The sequence below is a fragment of the Salvelinus alpinus genome, chromosome 18 (assembly GCF_045679555.1).
Source record: "Salvelinus alpinus chromosome 18, SLU_Salpinus.1, whole genome shotgun sequence".
Classification (NCBI taxonomy): domain Eukaryota; kingdom Metazoa; phylum Chordata; class Actinopteri; order Salmoniformes; family Salmonidae; genus Salvelinus; species Salvelinus alpinus.
The window spans coordinates 74532-92095 of NC_092103.1; the positions used below are offsets into that span (position 1 = coordinate 74532).

Here is a 17564-nt window from a genome sequence, read left to right on the forward strand (position 1 = left end):
CATGAATATAAGATGAAGATTTATCATCATAGTATATAATAGTTTGTCATCAACCATGACCGTCATCATCATGAGAATTATGATGGTTATTAGGGCTGGGAATTGCTAGGGACCTTAGGATATGATCACAATACTTAGGTGCCGGTACAATATGTATGGCGAACCTCATTGTACTATATGTATTGCGATTCAGTGGTGGTCAGTGCTGTTTTTAAGCTTAGGGAGGGCGATTATTTATTCATTTTATAAGCATGGACTTATTTCTATTACAGCATAATTTGGATGACTGTCATTCTTATTCCATTCACCCAGCCTAATGTAACATCGATAGATTTAGGTTACTACATGATACTCTAATTTTCCCTATACCCATCAGGAGGTTGCTACAACCTAGCCTATGAATAGGGCAGTGTGCAGTGCGATTGCATCGTTTGTGGATCTATTGGGGCGGTAAGCAAATTGAAGTGGATCTAGGGTGTCAGGTGAGGTGATATGATCCTTGACTAGCCTCTCAAAGCACTTCATGATGACAGAAGTGAGTGCTACAGGGCGATAGTCATTTAGTTCAGTTACCTTTGCTTTCTTGGGTACAGGAACAATGTTGGCCATCTTGAAGCATGTGGGGACAGCAGACTGGGATAGGGAGAGATTGAATATGTTCGTAAACACTCCAGCCAGCTGGTCTGCGCATGCTCTGAGGACGCGGCTAGGGATGCCGTCTGGGCCTGCAGCCTTGTGAGGGTTAACACGCTTAAATGGCTTACTCAGGTCGGCCATGGAGACGGAGAGCCCACAGTCCTTGGTTGCAGGCCGCGTTAGTGGCACACTGTGTTATCCTCAAAGCGAGCGAAGAAGGTGTTTAGCTTGTTCGTGTCCGCGACGTGACTGGTTTTCCTTTTGTAGTCCGTGATTATCGGTAGACCCTGCCACAAATGTCTTGTTTCTGAGCTGGTGAATTGCGACTCCACTTTGTCTCTATACTGACGTTTTGCCTGTTTGATTGCCTTACGTAGGGAATAACTACACTGTTTGTATTCAGCCATATTCCCAGTCACCTTGCCATGTTTAAATGCAATGGTTCGCACTTTCAGTTTTGCACAATTGCTGCCATCTATCCACGGTTTCTGGTTAGGGTAGGATTTAATAGGCACAGTGGGTACAACATCTCCTATACACTTCCTGATAAACTCAGTCACCGTATATATGTATTCGTCAATGTTATTCTCGGAGGCTACCCGGAACATATCCCAGTCCGTGTGATCAAAACAATATTGAAAAGTTGATTCCAATTGGTCAGACCGGCGTTGAATTGTCCTTAGCACGGGTACTTCCTGTTTTGAATTTCTGCCTCTAGGAAGGGAGGAGCAAAATAAATTAGTGATCAGATTTGTCGAAGGGAGGGCGGGGGAGGGCCTTGTAGGCATCCCAGAAGTTGTACAAATTTCCTCGACTAACCTGTACCCCCACACATTGACTCTGTACCTGTACCCCCTGTATATAGCCTCATTTGTTATTTTATTGTTACTTTTTATTTTATTTATTAATTATTTTCTTAACTTTATTTCTTGAACTGCATTGTTGGTTAAGGGCTTGTAATTAAGCATTTCACTGTTGTATTCTGTGCATATGACAAAAAATATTTGATTTGAGAGACATTGAACTAATCAAGGTGACAGACAGTGACACATTCAATATCGCCTTGCACACTCTTGCCTGCATCTAGGTGACCTAGGGTGTAATCATTAGTCCAAACAGTTGCAAAAACACTCAGTTTTCCAACTAAAACGATAGTTTCTATTGGACAAATTCAAGTAGATCTCTCCCCGTTTCATTCCGTTTGCTTCCGTTTGCAAAACGTTTTGCAACAGAATCGGCTAAATTAATACACCGCTGATCATCCGCACACACAGTTCACTTTCATTGCAGCCACAGCATTACCACTTTGCTTGTGTATAATTCCTTGCATCTATGGGCTCTCCTCAACTTTTCCCTTCGCTTGTGGACTTCAGTGCACAACAAAACAGCTGTTTGTGATCAGGCACAAAAACCTCTTCAAACCATAGCCGCTAACCGCTACACAGCCTATACTGTCACCATTTCAACGTTATAGTCAACAAACTGGAACTAACGCATTTGTACACCGATTGGATTGTGGGTTTACTATCACGCAGTACACTGTACAGCTAGCAGTTACACCGGCAGAAAGAGGTGGGACCAAGTCACTCACTATTATTTGAGTCACAAGCAAGACTCAAGTCACAAGGTCCGAGTCTCAAGTCGAGTCCCAAGTAGAACAGGTCAAGACTGGAGTCAAGTCCAAGTCACCCATTCTAAGAGCCAATCAAGTTGAGTCAAGTTTTCAAGTTGAGTCTAAAAAACTAATCTATACATGCTTGTTCAACTATAAATCTTTGTCTATTTATTGAGGCTACCAGACAGCCATTTTCATTATTTTGTCTACAACACATTTTGATTAACCTATGTAATTGTAAAATGGGGACCTTGTAGCAGTTGTAATGGCCTGAAATCAGCAGAAGGTAAGGCAGGTTGACATGTAGTATTGGTGATCCAATGGTGAAAGCACCAAACCAAACAAAATATACAAGTAGATTTACCAAATATACATGGGCCTCTGGGCCCCCAAATATACATGGGCCCCCAAAAGAAATAGCCTCTGTATCAGGCTTAACCTGTCCTATCTGAACGGACACCGGTAGAGGGCTAGAATGTACAGACTCCCCTTGAGAAACCAAATCGAATCTGTCTAACAGGAGCTCAAACAGGTAGGCCTACAATAACATAAGCACTTGGACCCCAGGACCATACAATTACCCAATTTGGCAATTGCAACCAATAAACTGGTTCTACAATGTAAAAGGCAGTTTCGACATCCATTGTTACATTGGTACATTCGTCTTAATCAGACGTGATGATGATTATTGATATTTCAACACCATGCATACATGGGAACAATACTTTTCTATTATAGTGTGGAGTGTAGGCCACGTAGCCTATTTCTATGCGCACTGGGTAGCACGTCCTCCTATTACGCACGACAAAAATTATAGAAACATACAGTGCATTCGGAAATTTTTCAGGCCCCTTCACTTTTTCAACATTTTGTTACGTTACAGCCTTACTCTAAAATGTATTAAATGTTTTCCCTCATCAATCTACACACAATACCCCATAATGACAAAGCAAAATAGTTTTTTAGACATTTTTGCAAATGTATTAAAAATAAAAAACGGATACCTTATTTTGGGGCGGCAGGCCAGTAAACTAAGGGTTGCTGGATAGAATCGCTGAGCTGAAAAGTAAAAATATGTCGTTCTGCCCCTGAACAAAGCAGTTAACTCACTGTTCCCCCAATAGGCTGTCATTGTAAATGAAAATGTGTTCTTAACTGACTTGCCTAGTTAAATAAATTTAAAAAACATAGTTGAAGTCGGAAGTTTACATACACCTTAGCCAAATACATTTAAACTCAGTTTTTCACAATTCCTAACATGTAATCCTAGTAAAAATTCCCTGTCTTAGGTTAGTTAGGACCACCACTTTATTTTAAGAATGTGAAATGTCAGAATAATAGTAGAGAGAAGGATTTATTTCAGCTTTTATTTCTTTCATCACATTCCCAGTGGGTCAGAAGTTTACATACACTCAATTAGTATTTGGTAGCATTGCCTTTAAATTGTTTAACTTGGGTCAAATGTTTCGGGTAGCCTTCCACAAGCTTCCCACAATAAGTTGGGTGAATTTTGGCCTATTCCTCCTGACAGAGCTGGTGTAACTGAGGCAGGTTTGTAGGCCTCCTTGCTCGCACACGTTTTCTCAGTTCTGCCCAACATTTTGCTGTAGGATTGAGGTCAGGGCTTTGTGATGGCCACTCCAATACCTTGACTTTGTTGTCCTTAAGCCATTTTGCCACAACTTTGGAAGTATGCTTGGGGTCAATGTCCATTTGGAAGACCCATTTGTGACCAAGCTTTAACTTCCTGACTGATGTCTTGATGTTGCTTCAATATATCTACATAATTTTCTTTCCTCATGATGCCATCTATTTTGTGAAGTGCACCAGTCCCTCCTGCAGCAAAGCAACATGATGCTGCCACCCCCGTGCTTCACGGTTGGGATGGTGTTCTTCGGCTTGCAAGCATCCCCCTTTTTCCTCCAAACATAATGATGGTCATGATGGCCAAACAGTTCTATTTTTGTTTCATCAGGCCAGAGGATATTTCTCCAAAAAGTACGATCTTTGTCCCCATGTGCAGTTGCAAACCCTAGTCTGGCTTTTTTTGTGGCGGTTTTGAAGCAGTGGCTTCTTCCTTGCTGAGCGGCCTTTCAGGTTATGTCGCTATATAGGACTCGTTTTACTGTGGATAGAGATACTTTTGTACCTGTTTCCTCCAGCATATTCACAAGGTCCTTAGCTGTTGTTCTGGGATTGATTTGCACTTTTCGCTCCACAGTACATTAATCTCTACGAGACAGAACGCATCTCCTTCCTGAGCGGTATGACGGGTGGGTGGTCCCATGGTGTTTATACTTGCATACTATTGTTTGTGCAGATGAACGTGGTACCTTCAGGTGTTTGGAAATTGCCTGAATTGGGCTTGTGGAGGTCTACAATTATTTTTCTGAGGTCTTGGCTCATTTCTTTTGATTTTCCCATAATGTCAAGTAAGGAAGCACTGAGTTTGAAGGTAGGCCTTGAAATACATCCACAGGTACACCTCCAATTGACTCAAACGATGTCAATTAGCCTATCAGAAGCTTCTAAAGCCATTACATAATTTTCTGGAATTTTCCAAGCTGTTTAAAGGCACATTCAACTTAGTGTATGTAAACGTCTGATCCACCCACTGGAATTGCGATACAGTGAATTGTAAGTGAAATAATCTGTAAACAATTGTTGGAAAAATTACTTGTCATTTGGGGAGAAACTCCCCAAATACAGGTATGCCAAGCTTGTAGCGTCATACTCAAGGCTGTAATGACTGCAAAAAATTATTCAACAAAGTACTGAGTAAAAGAGCTGAATACATATGTAAATATGATATTTAAATTAGCAAAAAAAATTAAAAAAATGTTTTTGCTCTGTCGTTATGGGGTATTGTGTGTAGATTGAAGGGGGAAAATGATTTAATACATTTTAGAATAATACTGGAAAATGTGGAAAAAGTGAAAGCATCTGAATACTTTCCGAATGCACTGTAGGACACAGACACGAGGAACTCTGACATAACACAGGAAATATGAACAAAGGAAACCATACATTGAATCAAATGAACAGAACTTCTACCTCATGAGTCTTGCTAACATTCATGTGCACTATAAACATTGTGTCCACTCATAGCAGGCTAATAAATGGTTGGCTAAATGAAAATATATCGTATGCCTATTAAACATGAAACAAATGTCTACGTGTTGCAATAAACAGAAGACGTCATAATGCTCCAGAAGACGTCATAATTTCTGTGTACCTATGGAAGGGGGTGAGAACCATGAGCCTCCTAGGTTTTGTATTGATATCAATGTACCCAGAGAACTGAAAATAGCTATTCTCCGGCTACACCATGGTGCTACCATAGAGGGTGCTGTTGAGGCTACTGTAGACCTTCATTGCAAAAACGGTGTGTTTTAATCAGTTATTTGGTGACGTGAATATACACTAATATATATAAAAGTATGTGGAAGAATTAGTGGATTCGGCTATTTTAGAAAATCTGACCTTTCCAGCAAGTCAGTTCGTCAAATTTCTGCCCTGCTAGAGCTGCTCCGGTCAACTGTAAGTGCTGTTATTGTGAGGTGTTAATGTCTAGGAGCAACAACAGCTCAGCCGCGAAGTGGTAGGCCAGACAAGCTCAAAGACCGGGACCGCCGAGTGCTGAAGCGCATAACACGTAAAAATCGCCTGTCCTCTTTTGCAACATTCACAACCGAGTTCCAAACTATCTCTGGAAGCAACGTCAGCACAATAACTGTTCGTCGGGAGCTTCAAGCAATGGGTTTCCATGGCCGAGCAGCCGCACACAAGCATAAGATCACCATGTGCAATGCCAAGCGTCGGCTGGAGTGGTGTAAAGCTCGCCGTCATTGGGGACTTGAGCAGTGGAAATTCGTTCTCGGGATTGATGAATCACACACACTGACAGACGAATCTGGGTTTGGTGGATGCTAGGAGAACACTACCTGCCCAATGCGTAGTGCCAACTGTAAAGGAGGAGGAATCATGTTCTGGGGCTGTTTTTTATGGTTCGGGCTAGGCCCCTTAGTTCCAGTGAAGGGAAATCCTAACACTACAGCATACAATGATATTCTGGACTTCGTGGCAACAGTTTGGGGAAGGCCCCTTCCTGTTTCATCATGATAATGCCCCTGTGCACAAAGCGATGTCTAACCCCATCGAACACATTTGGTATGATTTGGAACGCTGACTGCGAGCCAGGTCTAATCGGCCAACATCAGTGCCCGACCTCACTAATGATCTTGTAGCTGAATGGAAGCAAGTCCCCGCAGCAATGTTCCAACATCTAGTGGAAAGCCTTCGCAAAAGAGTGGGAGGCTGTTATAGCAGCAAATGAGCGACTGACTCCATAATTTTTTTGAATGAGATGTTCGACGAGCAGCTGTCTTTTGTTAGTGTTTTTGGTACTTTTGGTAGTGTAGTAAATTTAATAACTTTTAATGTTTCACTTTTTATTTCTCTTAAATTCACTGAGTAGGATGGTCCTCTCCTTCCTCTTCTGAGGAGCCTCCATTGTTGCCATTTGATTTTGTGATTTGATGTTCCAAACATATTGCTCACTATATGTCTGCTGCAGAGACAAGAGCCATAATAAACAAGTTTTGATCAGTCACGAAAATAAAAAGTGCTGAAAACATGTTGGCGTACTATAATTTTTTGGGAAAGATGGAGACCAAGCTATAGGATGAAAAATACCAGCATATTGACGCAGGTACATCCGACTAGCGCTAGCTAACGCTACCTTTTTACAAATCATTACTTGGAGTCAAAGTATCTATATGATATTGGTCAAAGTAATATTGCGATATGTAACTATCGTTTTTTTCCCCCACCCATCACTAATGGTTATGATGATGACAAACTATATATTATGATAATAAATGCAATATAACTACCTGCTGCAATCCTGACCGAAAACAGTCAGAACATAGTTCTGCGTTATTCATAAATTGAGTTGAATTTGAGGTAGTCAGGCTCTTTTCAACAGTCCATTGACGTGTGTTACAGCTTCCAAGGGGCTAACCGATGCGGCCCACTTCTGTTACCTGATGGCCCAGGTTGGTTTGGGGGTGTTCACCAAAAAGAGCACCAAGATGGTTCTAATCGGCTCAAACCACAGGTTAGACATCTGCTGCTCTGTCCCTTCCTCACTTGTTGGCCGTTGTGGAAATGTCTTCCCTACTACTTAAACTGCTTACTGTGTAGTAATCAGACTACATACTACATATTGCGTTGATTCCCGCCATTCGTTAATTTGGGAATAGCGCGTCCCCTCAGCTGATTATCAGCTGTTGTCAAACACATTTGAGGCTCGAAAGACTATTCTCTTCCTCAATGGTGTACAGTGAATTCTACTAGATGAATAGCTGAAATGAGTATGACATCCTGGCATTTAACACATACACATTTTTTGAAATTTCACAATGTAAAACAATCTTTTCTTACATAACCAAAATGCCTATTATTTAGAATGCAGGTATGGATATTTGGACACGGACAGTCAGTTTTCTCACTCTCTCACACACACATCTCTGCTCTGCTTTCGCTGCCACACTGTGGAACAAACTCACAGGCATATAATCTTACATAGAAATATGAACTTTCATGCATATGGCATACAAAGGCTTTAATGACCTCTTTCTTGCTAGTCTGTCGTTCTTCCAGTTTGCGTCTAACGAAGCGATCCAGAGGACGGAGGCCTATGAGTATGCCCAGTCTCTGGGCTCCCAGCCCTGCTCCCTGCCCAACTTCCAGGTGAGTACACACACATATCAAACATCTGAACTTGAGCACACACCATAGACATACCTCCTGAAGCTTTCCCCCTTTGATATTACAGAAATGGACTGAATGGTCATCTAGAGATGCTGTATAGCATGGCAGTAGCTGCATAGAAATGTCTTCTAGTCATTCTATTTCTATGAGTAGTGCCGTCTGATCCCTGTTCTCTGAACTTAAGTAAAACCCTGATGTGAAGGGATGAAACACATTGGTTTTATCATTAAAGAAGCATTTTGATCAACTTCCGCCACCCTCCAAGAGATGCTGAATTTCTTCCTCTTCACTCCTAATGTAAAGTGAATGTGCCCGGCCTCTGTGCGATGAAATCAGCTATCATGACCTTTGCCCTTTCTTCCTCCTGTCTCCCTCTAGGTGTTCAAGCTGATCTATGCGTGTCGCCTGGCCGAGGCCGGCCTGTGTGCTCAGGCCTTCCATTACTGTGAGGTTATCTCCAGGAGCGTGCTCATGCAGCCGTCCTACCACTCTCCTGTGTTCACCAGTCAGCTGATACAGGTAGACACACCCACATACAATCGCTCTCACAACACGCACACAAGCGCAATGTCACACACATGTACTTACTCACTCATACTTGCACACAAATACAAACGTGCGCGCACACACACACACACACACACACACACACACACACACACACACACACACACCCTCATTCATACACGCAGAGTCTCTCTCTCTCTCTTATTCACTCACACTCTCTCACACTCAATCACTCACTCACTCTCACACACACCTATCTCTTAGGTGTTGATTGTTACTATGTGTGAGAATTTTGAATGTCTGGTCTGCTGTTAATTATAGATGTCTGAGAAGATGCGATTCTTCGATCCACAACTGAAGGAGAAGGCAGATCAGGAGCTCTTCAACGAGCCAGAGTGGCTGATTCATCTGAGACAGCTGGATGGGCAGATGAGGGTGTGTGTGTTTATTAATGTGTATGAGAAGCCTATTCATGTTGCTGTAAGTGTGTCTGTAACTGACTGGGCTGTTCTTGTTTCCCCCATAGACTGGAGTGATTGCATACAATGCAGACAGGGATACTCCTCAGCAGTATGACTGCAGCACCCCCAATTCTGAGTTAGACCAGACCAGCCCGCCTGAGCCATATGCTCAGCCTCTGGACATGGTTGGCCACACCTCTGACAACCCTCTGATGACATCACTCATGCCTGGACCGCCTCAGCAAGGGGTGCAGCTGATGCCTCCAGGTGAGCAACAAGCCCACCTTGTAACACGATAGGTGTGTGTTTGTTCATGTATGTTTTAGATCTTGTTGACTCCTAATCAATGCAATGACCACTGTCCCAAAGCAATTCACAAATCTAAGCAGCCACCACTAAACACAGAAACGTTCTCCTCCCATCTAGCTCCCCCAACTATCCTCCAGGACGGAATGGTCTCCCAGCCACCACACCCCAACGAGGGGGTCCAGTTTTACCCAGTACCCCCCAGTCTCCCTGGACCACCTGGCCAGATCCCTTTATCAGGGTTCCCTCCCCAAGGCTCTGGCTTTGTACAACCTTACCAACCCCAGCAGCCCCAACCGGACAAAAATGACATGTTTCCTGGAGCCCAGCACCAGCAGATGGCGCCACCACAGCATCAGCAACAGATGATGCCCCCACCACAGCATCAGCAACAAATGATGCCCCCACAAATGCAGCAGCCACAAAAGATGCCCTCTGACGATTATCAGCTGACGGGTCCACCGGAACTACAGCCTCCTCCCATGTCCACCTCTCCACAGAGGAACACCTTCACGCCTCAGATGGACTTCTATGACCAAATGGCTCACATGGTGTGTGTGTTACGTGCATTCAGCCTTGTTTGAATAGTTTGAGGAGATATGCTGATGTCACTAACTCTTGTCTTGTTTGCACAGGGCCCAGGAAGAAGATCCAGGACTACTTCACAGTCCTCAATGCAAATGGTAGGGTGTGTGCATGCGTGTGTGTCAGGTCACTGTTACCATTGGCAGTGTGTGTGCATGTGTTAGTCTGACTGGCTCTGTTTTGTCTGCAGCAGCCTCCAGGTCGCCGCTCCCGCACCATGTCGGAATCTTCCACACACTCCGGAGGACGAGAGAGGAGCAACTCGGCAGCCAAGCAGTCCTCTCCGCCTCCACCCTCCATCCCTGAGCAGGCCAAGAAGGACTCACCTAAAAAGGTTATGCAGACACACACTACGTATTGTGTCCTTTTCACACACAATCCCACACACGCCACAGTTACTTTTTATTATTACCCCAATGGCCTTGTGGTTAGTGTCCATCCTGAGATTGGAATGTTGTGAGTTCAGCATTAAGGAGATGGATTGTGGGTAAGGCCCTGTGTTAGACTAGCGTCCTGTCCAGGGGGTGTACTTGTACATCAAGCTGCCTCGCGCTACAGCTGGTATAAGCCAAGTCTCATGCAAGGCTACTTACTTACTTAAAACTACTACTACTTTGAATTTTGTAGCTATCAATTGTCCCGTTAGCAATCGCCCAGAATAGCTATTTTTTTTAATATAGGCTAATTATAGTAATTATTGATATCAGCAAGATGTCTTTGATTAGTGGTTGGTGTTGGTTATTTTCGGTTGATCATTTCAGCTCTTACACACACACACATATAAATGCTCTTTATTTCTGTAACCATTTCTGATTTTATTTTTCTCTCTCTCAGGGAGGGGGGGGTGGTGGTGGCGGTTGGCTCAACTGGCTCTATAGGAAGGGGAAGAATGAAGCCCACCTTCCGGATGACAAGAACAAATCTGTAAGTCAACTCTTCAACACTCCTTGTTTTCCAGTCATTTTTGTACATACTCTTCCTTACTATACTGAGTCCTGTCTGTAAAAGCTCACAGTTTATACATGGCAGTGTGGTCAGTATGTGTGTGTGTGTGTGTGTGTATTGGAGCTGATGAGTGGTTTCAGTTGACTGGTCTGTTCTGTCAGATTGTCTGGGACGAGAAGAAACAGAAATGGGTCAACTTGGATGAGCCAGAGGAGGAGGTTAGTTTTTTGTGTGCGTGCGTTCCAGCCATTATGATTAGCATGTCTATATGTATTGTTGTTTTTATTAGTCCTCATTAGGGATGTTAACGGTTATCTGTTCATCGGTAGTTGGCGAAACTTAATTTGACCGGTCATGCTTATCGGTCTATAGGTTAATATGCATAATTTAGTGGTTTAAATTGCAGCGTGTATTTTCTGTTAGTCTTCATGTATCTTATTTATCATACGCGTACAGCTACAGAGCCTAGTTTGAAGAGCAGAATAGCCTATCTCCTGTCAGACAGCGCAACAGCAGCTCCTCAAAAAGCTGGTACTGGAGTGAAATGTATTTTTTTAGAAGCCCACCCACTGCGCAACAAATAACAATTCGACATGCAATCACATGTTAAACTTTGCAATGTGAGTGTGAGGCAGTATAATTGTTTGCAACCTATTTTACTTCACTTCAAATAATGAAGCATGTCTTACCTTGCATCAATGTAGCCTAGCCAAAATCCATCCATCAAAAAGTTATAAAGACTTCTACATGCCAATGGCACAATCCTGGTCATATTAGCAACTCGACCTAGTTATTGCATCTTTAGATTCCCGCTCTTTCTAAGTTTCTAACAGATTTTCATCTCTGTCACATACGGAACCGCTCGCATTAGGTGCTCTGTTTAGAACAGTGTTTTCATCTCTGTTACATACGGAACCGCTCGCATTAGGTGCTCTGTTTAGAACAGTGTTTTCATCTCTGTCACATACGGAACCGCTCGCATTAGGTGCTCTGTTTAGAACAGTGTTTTCATCTCTGTCACATACGGAACCGCTCGCATTAGGTGCTCTGTTTAGAACAGTGTTATCTCTGTCACATACGGAACCGCTCGCATTAGGTGCTCTGTTTAGAACAGTGTTGTCGTCTCTGTCACATACGGAACCGCTCGCATTAGGATCTCTGTTTAGAACAGTGTTTTCCCACAAATTGCATTTTGGTAAATGTTTGAAATTATGTTTTATTAGCTGCTTCATTACAGGAGTTGCATGTCGAATAATAGGCTATATAGCCTTTTGACTGGAAGACGATAGGCGTGCTATTGTTGCATGCTTCCATTATGCTCTTAATGAAAAACGTCCGTTCCTTGCATGCATGCGTAGTATTTCCCGTTGATTTACATTTACATTTAAGTCATTTAGCAGACGCTCTTATCCAGAGCGACTTACAAATTGGTCACATCAAATCACTGTTTGGAAAAAATTTAACCGTTTGTTGACCGTTTAATGAGGGTCGGTTAGTCGGCAGCAACATTTCCCAAAATGTGCATTCCTAGTCCTCATAATAAGAGGTTTATATCAGTGTCCTAGCACGTGTATGACCATCTGTATTTATACAGTATTTTGGTTTATCATACTAACACAGAGATATCATTGATCCTAATAATAAAGTATTGATGTGTGTTTGTGTCTGTGTAACCAGTACAAGCCCCCTCCTCCTCCTCCCTCGGGCTTCCCTAAGATGCTGGGACCCATACCGGGACAAGGGGGTCCTGGAGGTCCCCCTACTGGTGGGCCGCCTGTCAACATGTTCTCCAGGAGAGCAGGTGAGATTTACACGTGTTGGCATGACGTAAGCAGCCCCTCATTGTGGGTTTTTAGCTGATACAGGTTTTAGATTCAATGCAGTGCTGCAAAACTCTTACGGCTACATTTCACTTGTGCTGCTGCTCAGATGACCAGTGTATCAGGTTTCATTGACTACTATGGGAGCGCATCACTCCCTGCTCACACTTGGCAACCAGGATATTGTCTGAAGGGAGTATGCTTTGAATTAGCCAGGTGTGTTTGTCACACTCCCAGTTCTAGCAAGTCCTGCATGAATTGTGAGCATTGTAGAGGGAAATAGAGGCAGGTGCATGTTCCTGGCTTTCGGGAATGTGAAGGAAAATAATGATACATGTCACATTGCACTTGAAACCGCTACAAACCTCTAGGAACCACACTAATAGTGCGTGTCATTTTGGCACGTCAGATTTTCTGGGGGATTTTTTTTAGCAGATCAAAAAAAGTATGTTCTCACCCATCTCAGGTACAAAGAGCCGCTACGTGGATGTCCTGAACCCAGGTGGACCCCGTGCCAAGCCCGGTGGATCGGCACCTGCCCCGTCAGACTTCTTTGCCCCGTTGGCTCCCATGCCCATGCCAGCCAACCTGTTTGTGCCCGGAGCAGGTATGCTAACCTTTTGAATAAATATATCAATGTACTCTAGCGATGGTCATCATAGGTCTTTATGAGTGTGACTGGGTTGGGGATATTAGTTTGTTTGCGTGTTGTTTTGATACCGGTGTGTGAGTGTACTGTATTTGTAATCTAATGTGTTCTCTCCTGTCTGGCTCCAGAGGAACAGCAGCCCATGGAGGGTAATGTCCCAGAGACAGGAGGGAACCAGGAACAGAGCGACCCTAACCCCAGTGCTGTGCCACAGGTACCGTATTACACTCCCAGTGATGGTTATAGTTGTATATACTAGATTTCACACCAACTGACCATCAGATTAGACTGAATTAAGATGTTTGATCTGTCCAGATGTTCAACCCAACATTGTTACCGCCCGGTCCAGTGGGGCCTCCTATTGCCGCTGGGTCCCCGCCAGGAGAGGTAGAAGCACCTCGATCCTCCTAGAGGACTGTAATACACCCCTGCTACTCTATCATAAACCCTCATGCCCCCCATTGAAACAAATGACCTTCCACTTTTAACAGTCATCTAGCTTGGTTGAGTGATGGTTGGTACGTGCGTGTTTGTTTGTGGGAGCATGTTTCAACTTCCAGCCTTTATTTTCCTGTGTGGGCCTCATAACCATGCTAACACCTGGGCAGGACGACATGTAAAAGACTCACATTTTCAAATTTTTTACTTCACCTTTATTTAACCAGGTAGGCTAGTTGAGAACGAGTTCTCATTTACAACTGCGACCTGGCCAAGATAAAGCAAAGCAGTGTGACACAGACAACACAGAGTTACACATGGGATAAACAATAAACAAGCCAATAACACAAACAAGTCAATGACACAGTAGGAAAAAAAAGAAAGTCTAATACAGTGTGTGCAAAAGGCATGAGGTAGGCAATAAATAGGCCATAGTAGCGAAGAATTACAATTTAGCAGATTAACACTGGAGTGATAAATGAGCAGATGATGATGTGCAAGTGGAGATACTGGTGTGCAAAAGAGCAGAAAAGTAAATAAAAACAGTATGGGGATGAGTTAGGTAGATTGGGTGTGCTATTTACAGATGGACAATGTACAGCGATCGGTTAGCTGCTCAGATAGCTGATGTTTAAAGTTGGTGAGGGAAATAAGTCTCCAGCTTCAGTGATTTTTATCATTCGTTCCAGTCACTGGCAGCAGAGAACTGGAAGGAAAGGCGGCCAAATGAGGTGTTGGCTTTGTGGATGATCAGTGAGATATACCTGCTGGAACATGTGCTACGGGTGGGTGTTGTTATCGTGACCAAGGAACTGAGATAAGGCGGAGCTTTACCTAGCATAGACTTATAGATGACCTCGAGCCAGTGGGTCTGGCGACGAATATGTAGCGAGGGCCAGCCGACTAGAGCATACAGGTGGGTGGTATAAGGTAATTTGGTAACAAAACGAATGGCACTGATAGACTGCATCCAGTTTACTGAGTAGAGTATTGGAAGCTATTTTGTGGATGACATCGCCGAAGTCGAGGATCGGCAGGATAGTCAGTTTTACTAGGGTAAGTTCGGCGGCGTGAGTGAAGGAGACTTTGTTGCGAAATAGAAAGCCGATTCTAGATTTGATTTTGGATTGGAGATGTTTAATATGAGTCTGGAAGGAGAGTTTACAGTCTAGCCAGACACCTAGGTATTTATAGTTGTCCACATATTCTAGGTCAGAACCGTCCAGGGTGATGATGCTAGTCGGGCGGGTGCGGGCAGCGAACGGTTGAAAAGCATGCATTTGGTTTTACTAGCGTTTAAGAGCAGTTGGAGGCCATGTTAGGAGTGTTTTATGGCATTGAAGCTCGTTTGGCGGTTAGTTAGCACAGTGTCCAAGGAAGGGCCAGAAGTATACAGAATGGTGTTGTTTGCGTGGAGGTGGATCAGGGAATCGCCCGCAGCAAGAGCGACATCATTGATATATACAGAGAAAAGAGACGGCCCGAGAATTGAACCCTGTGGTATCCCCATAGAGACTGACAGAGGTCCGGACAACATGCCCTCCGATTTGACACACTGAACTCTCTCAACCGATTGGAGGTATCCCTCAACATCCCTCAGATTGGAGGAGAATGCAGCCAATTAGAGCTGTTCTGATGGTGTCTGACTCAATTTTGAAATGTTAAGATACTACACTGAACAAAAATATAAACGCAACATGTAAAGTGTTGGTTTTATGAGCTGAAGGATCCCAGAAATGTTCCATATGCACAAAAAGCTTATTTCTCTCAAAAGGTGTGCACATCCCTGTTAGTGAGCATTTCTCTTTTGCCAAGATAATCCATCCACCTAACAGGTGTGGGTTATCAAGAAGCTGATTAAACAGCATGATCATTACACAGGTGCACCTTGTGCTGGGGACAATAAAAGGCCACTTTAAAATGTGCAGTTTTGTCACACAGCAAAGGGAGCGTGCAATTGGCATGCTGACTGCAGGAATGCCCACCAGAGCTGTTGCCAGATAATTGAATGTTAATTTCTCTACCATATGCCGCCTCAATGTCGTTTTAGAGAATTTGGTAGTACGTCCAACCGGCCTCACAACTGCAGACTACGTGTAACCGCGCCAGCCCAGGACTTCCACCTCCGGCTTCTTCACCATCAGGATCGTCTGAGACCAGCCACCCGGACAGCTGATAAAACTGTGGGTTTGCACAACCAAAGAATTTCAGCACAAACTGTCAGAAACCATCTCAGGGAAGCTCATCTGCGTGCTCGTCGTCCTCACCAGGGTCTTAACCTGACTGCAGTTCTGCATTGTAACTGACTTCAGAGGGCAAATGGTCACCTTCAATAGCCACTGGCAAGCTGGAGACGTGCTCTTCATAGATGAATACCAGTTTCAACTGTACTGGGCAGATGGCAGACAGCGTGTATGGCGTCTTGTGGGCGAGCGGTTTGCTGATGTCAACGTTGTGAACAGAGGGCCCCATGGTGAGGTTCTGGTAAGGGCAGGCATAAGCAACAGACAACGAACACAATTGCATTTTATCGATGCTAATTTGAATGCAGAGATACCGTGATGAGATCCTGAGGCCCATTGTTGTGCCATTCATCTGCCGCAATCACCTCATATTTCAGCATGATAATGGTCGCAAGGATCTGTACACAATTCCTGGAAGCTGAAAATGTCCGTTCTTCCGTGGCCTACGTAAACACCAGACATGTCACAAATTGAGCATGTTTGGGATGCTCTAGATTGACACAAACGACAGTGTTTTCCAGCATCCGCCAATATGCAGCAATTTCGCACAGCCATTGGAGAGTGCGAAAACATTCCACAGGCCACAATCAACAGCCTGATCAACTCTATGCGAAGGAGATGTGCTGCGCTGCACGAGGCAAATGGTGGTCACACCAGATACTGACTTTATCTGAGCCACGCCCCTACTTTTTTAAAAAGGTATCTGTGACCAACAGATGCATATCTGTGTTCCCAGTCATGTGAAATCCATAAATTAGGGCCTAATTTATTTATTACACTTCATATAAGGAAATCAGTCAATTGTAACTCAGTACATCTTTGAAAATGTTGCGTTTATATTTTTGTTCAGTGCATATCACAAGTACGATAATACAAAAACTGATAAAGTACCTTTGATTACAAACTAGAGGCATGCTGGAGACTTGCTCCTCTCCTGGCCTGTTCCCATAGTTACATCATTAACCCAGAAGAGGAAACCTGGGTCATGTTCATTAGGTACCAAACATTACCTGTACTTGTCCAACAAAAAATGCTCATTTTCGCTTTTCATTGCAAAACTTTTCCATTGTGTGCCCTAATGAACATGACCCTGTGGTCACAGATTGTCCTCCGTAGCCATGGAGGAAAGGGGATTATTGCCTTGCCTCACTGCCTGGTTACCATGGTAACTCCTGCATCTATGCCTTCCAGGTGCCCCTGACTCCGCAGCCTCCTCCCCAGGGAGCTCCACCCTCTGGAGGCGTGACGTTCTATAACCCCGCCCAGTTTGCACAGGTAGGTTAGTTGAAAACGGTTAGGCCAGGGTTCCCAATAAGACTTGACACTTATGTAAATGTGTACGTTGACATCTGTGGAAAAAATCGAGGATCTCAAGTGAAGTTGTGATGACACCATTTACATTTAAGGTAATTTAGCCGAAAGGTACAACCACATCAGTCATTGCAAGTAAAACTTGACTCAATAAAGCTGTGAAATCAGTGCTAGTAAGAAAATAAGTAAGGCTTGTTCCACCATTGAGGTGCTAGGACACACCAGTAGCTATGTTAACACTGTCAAATCAACCCTTGTATCCCTCTCTCCTTC

At 43.8% G+C, this 17564-nt stretch overlaps 1 protein-coding gene across 5 annotated transcripts in view; it reads left to right on the top strand.

Moving 5' to 3' along the window:
• sec16a (SEC16 homolog A, endoplasmic reticulum export factor) overlaps nucleotides 1-17564 on the top strand; it is an 80098-nt gene that overhangs the window by 59722 nt on the left and 2812 nt on the right. For 4 of the 5 annotated variants that reach the window (XM_071351579.1, XM_071351578.1, XM_071351580.1 and 1 more), the window contains 15 exons: nucleotides 7259-7370; nucleotides 7900-8005; nucleotides 8405-8545; nucleotides 8855-8968; nucleotides 9060-9261; nucleotides 9421-9851; nucleotides 9936-9983; nucleotides 10076-10219; nucleotides 10720-10809; nucleotides 10992-11048; nucleotides 12508-12631; nucleotides 13117-13257; nucleotides 13428-13513; nucleotides 13615-13686; nucleotides 17172-17255. In XM_071351579.1, the coding sequence (XP_071207680.1) occupies nucleotides 7259-7370; nucleotides 7900-8005; nucleotides 8405-8545; nucleotides 8855-8968; nucleotides 9060-9261; nucleotides 9421-9851; nucleotides 9936-9983; nucleotides 10076-10219; nucleotides 10720-10809; nucleotides 10992-11048; nucleotides 12508-12631; nucleotides 13117-13257; nucleotides 13428-13513; nucleotides 13615-13686; nucleotides 17172-17255 (1952 nt within the window). The remainder of the gene's footprint in view (nucleotides 1-7258; nucleotides 7371-7899; nucleotides 8006-8404; nucleotides 8546-8854; nucleotides 8969-9059; nucleotides 9262-9420; nucleotides 9852-9935; nucleotides 9984-10075; nucleotides 10220-10719; nucleotides 10810-10991; nucleotides 11049-12507; nucleotides 12632-13116; nucleotides 13258-13427; nucleotides 13514-13614; nucleotides 13687-17171; nucleotides 17256-17564) is intronic. The other variant, XM_071351582.1, reaches the window with a different exon arrangement.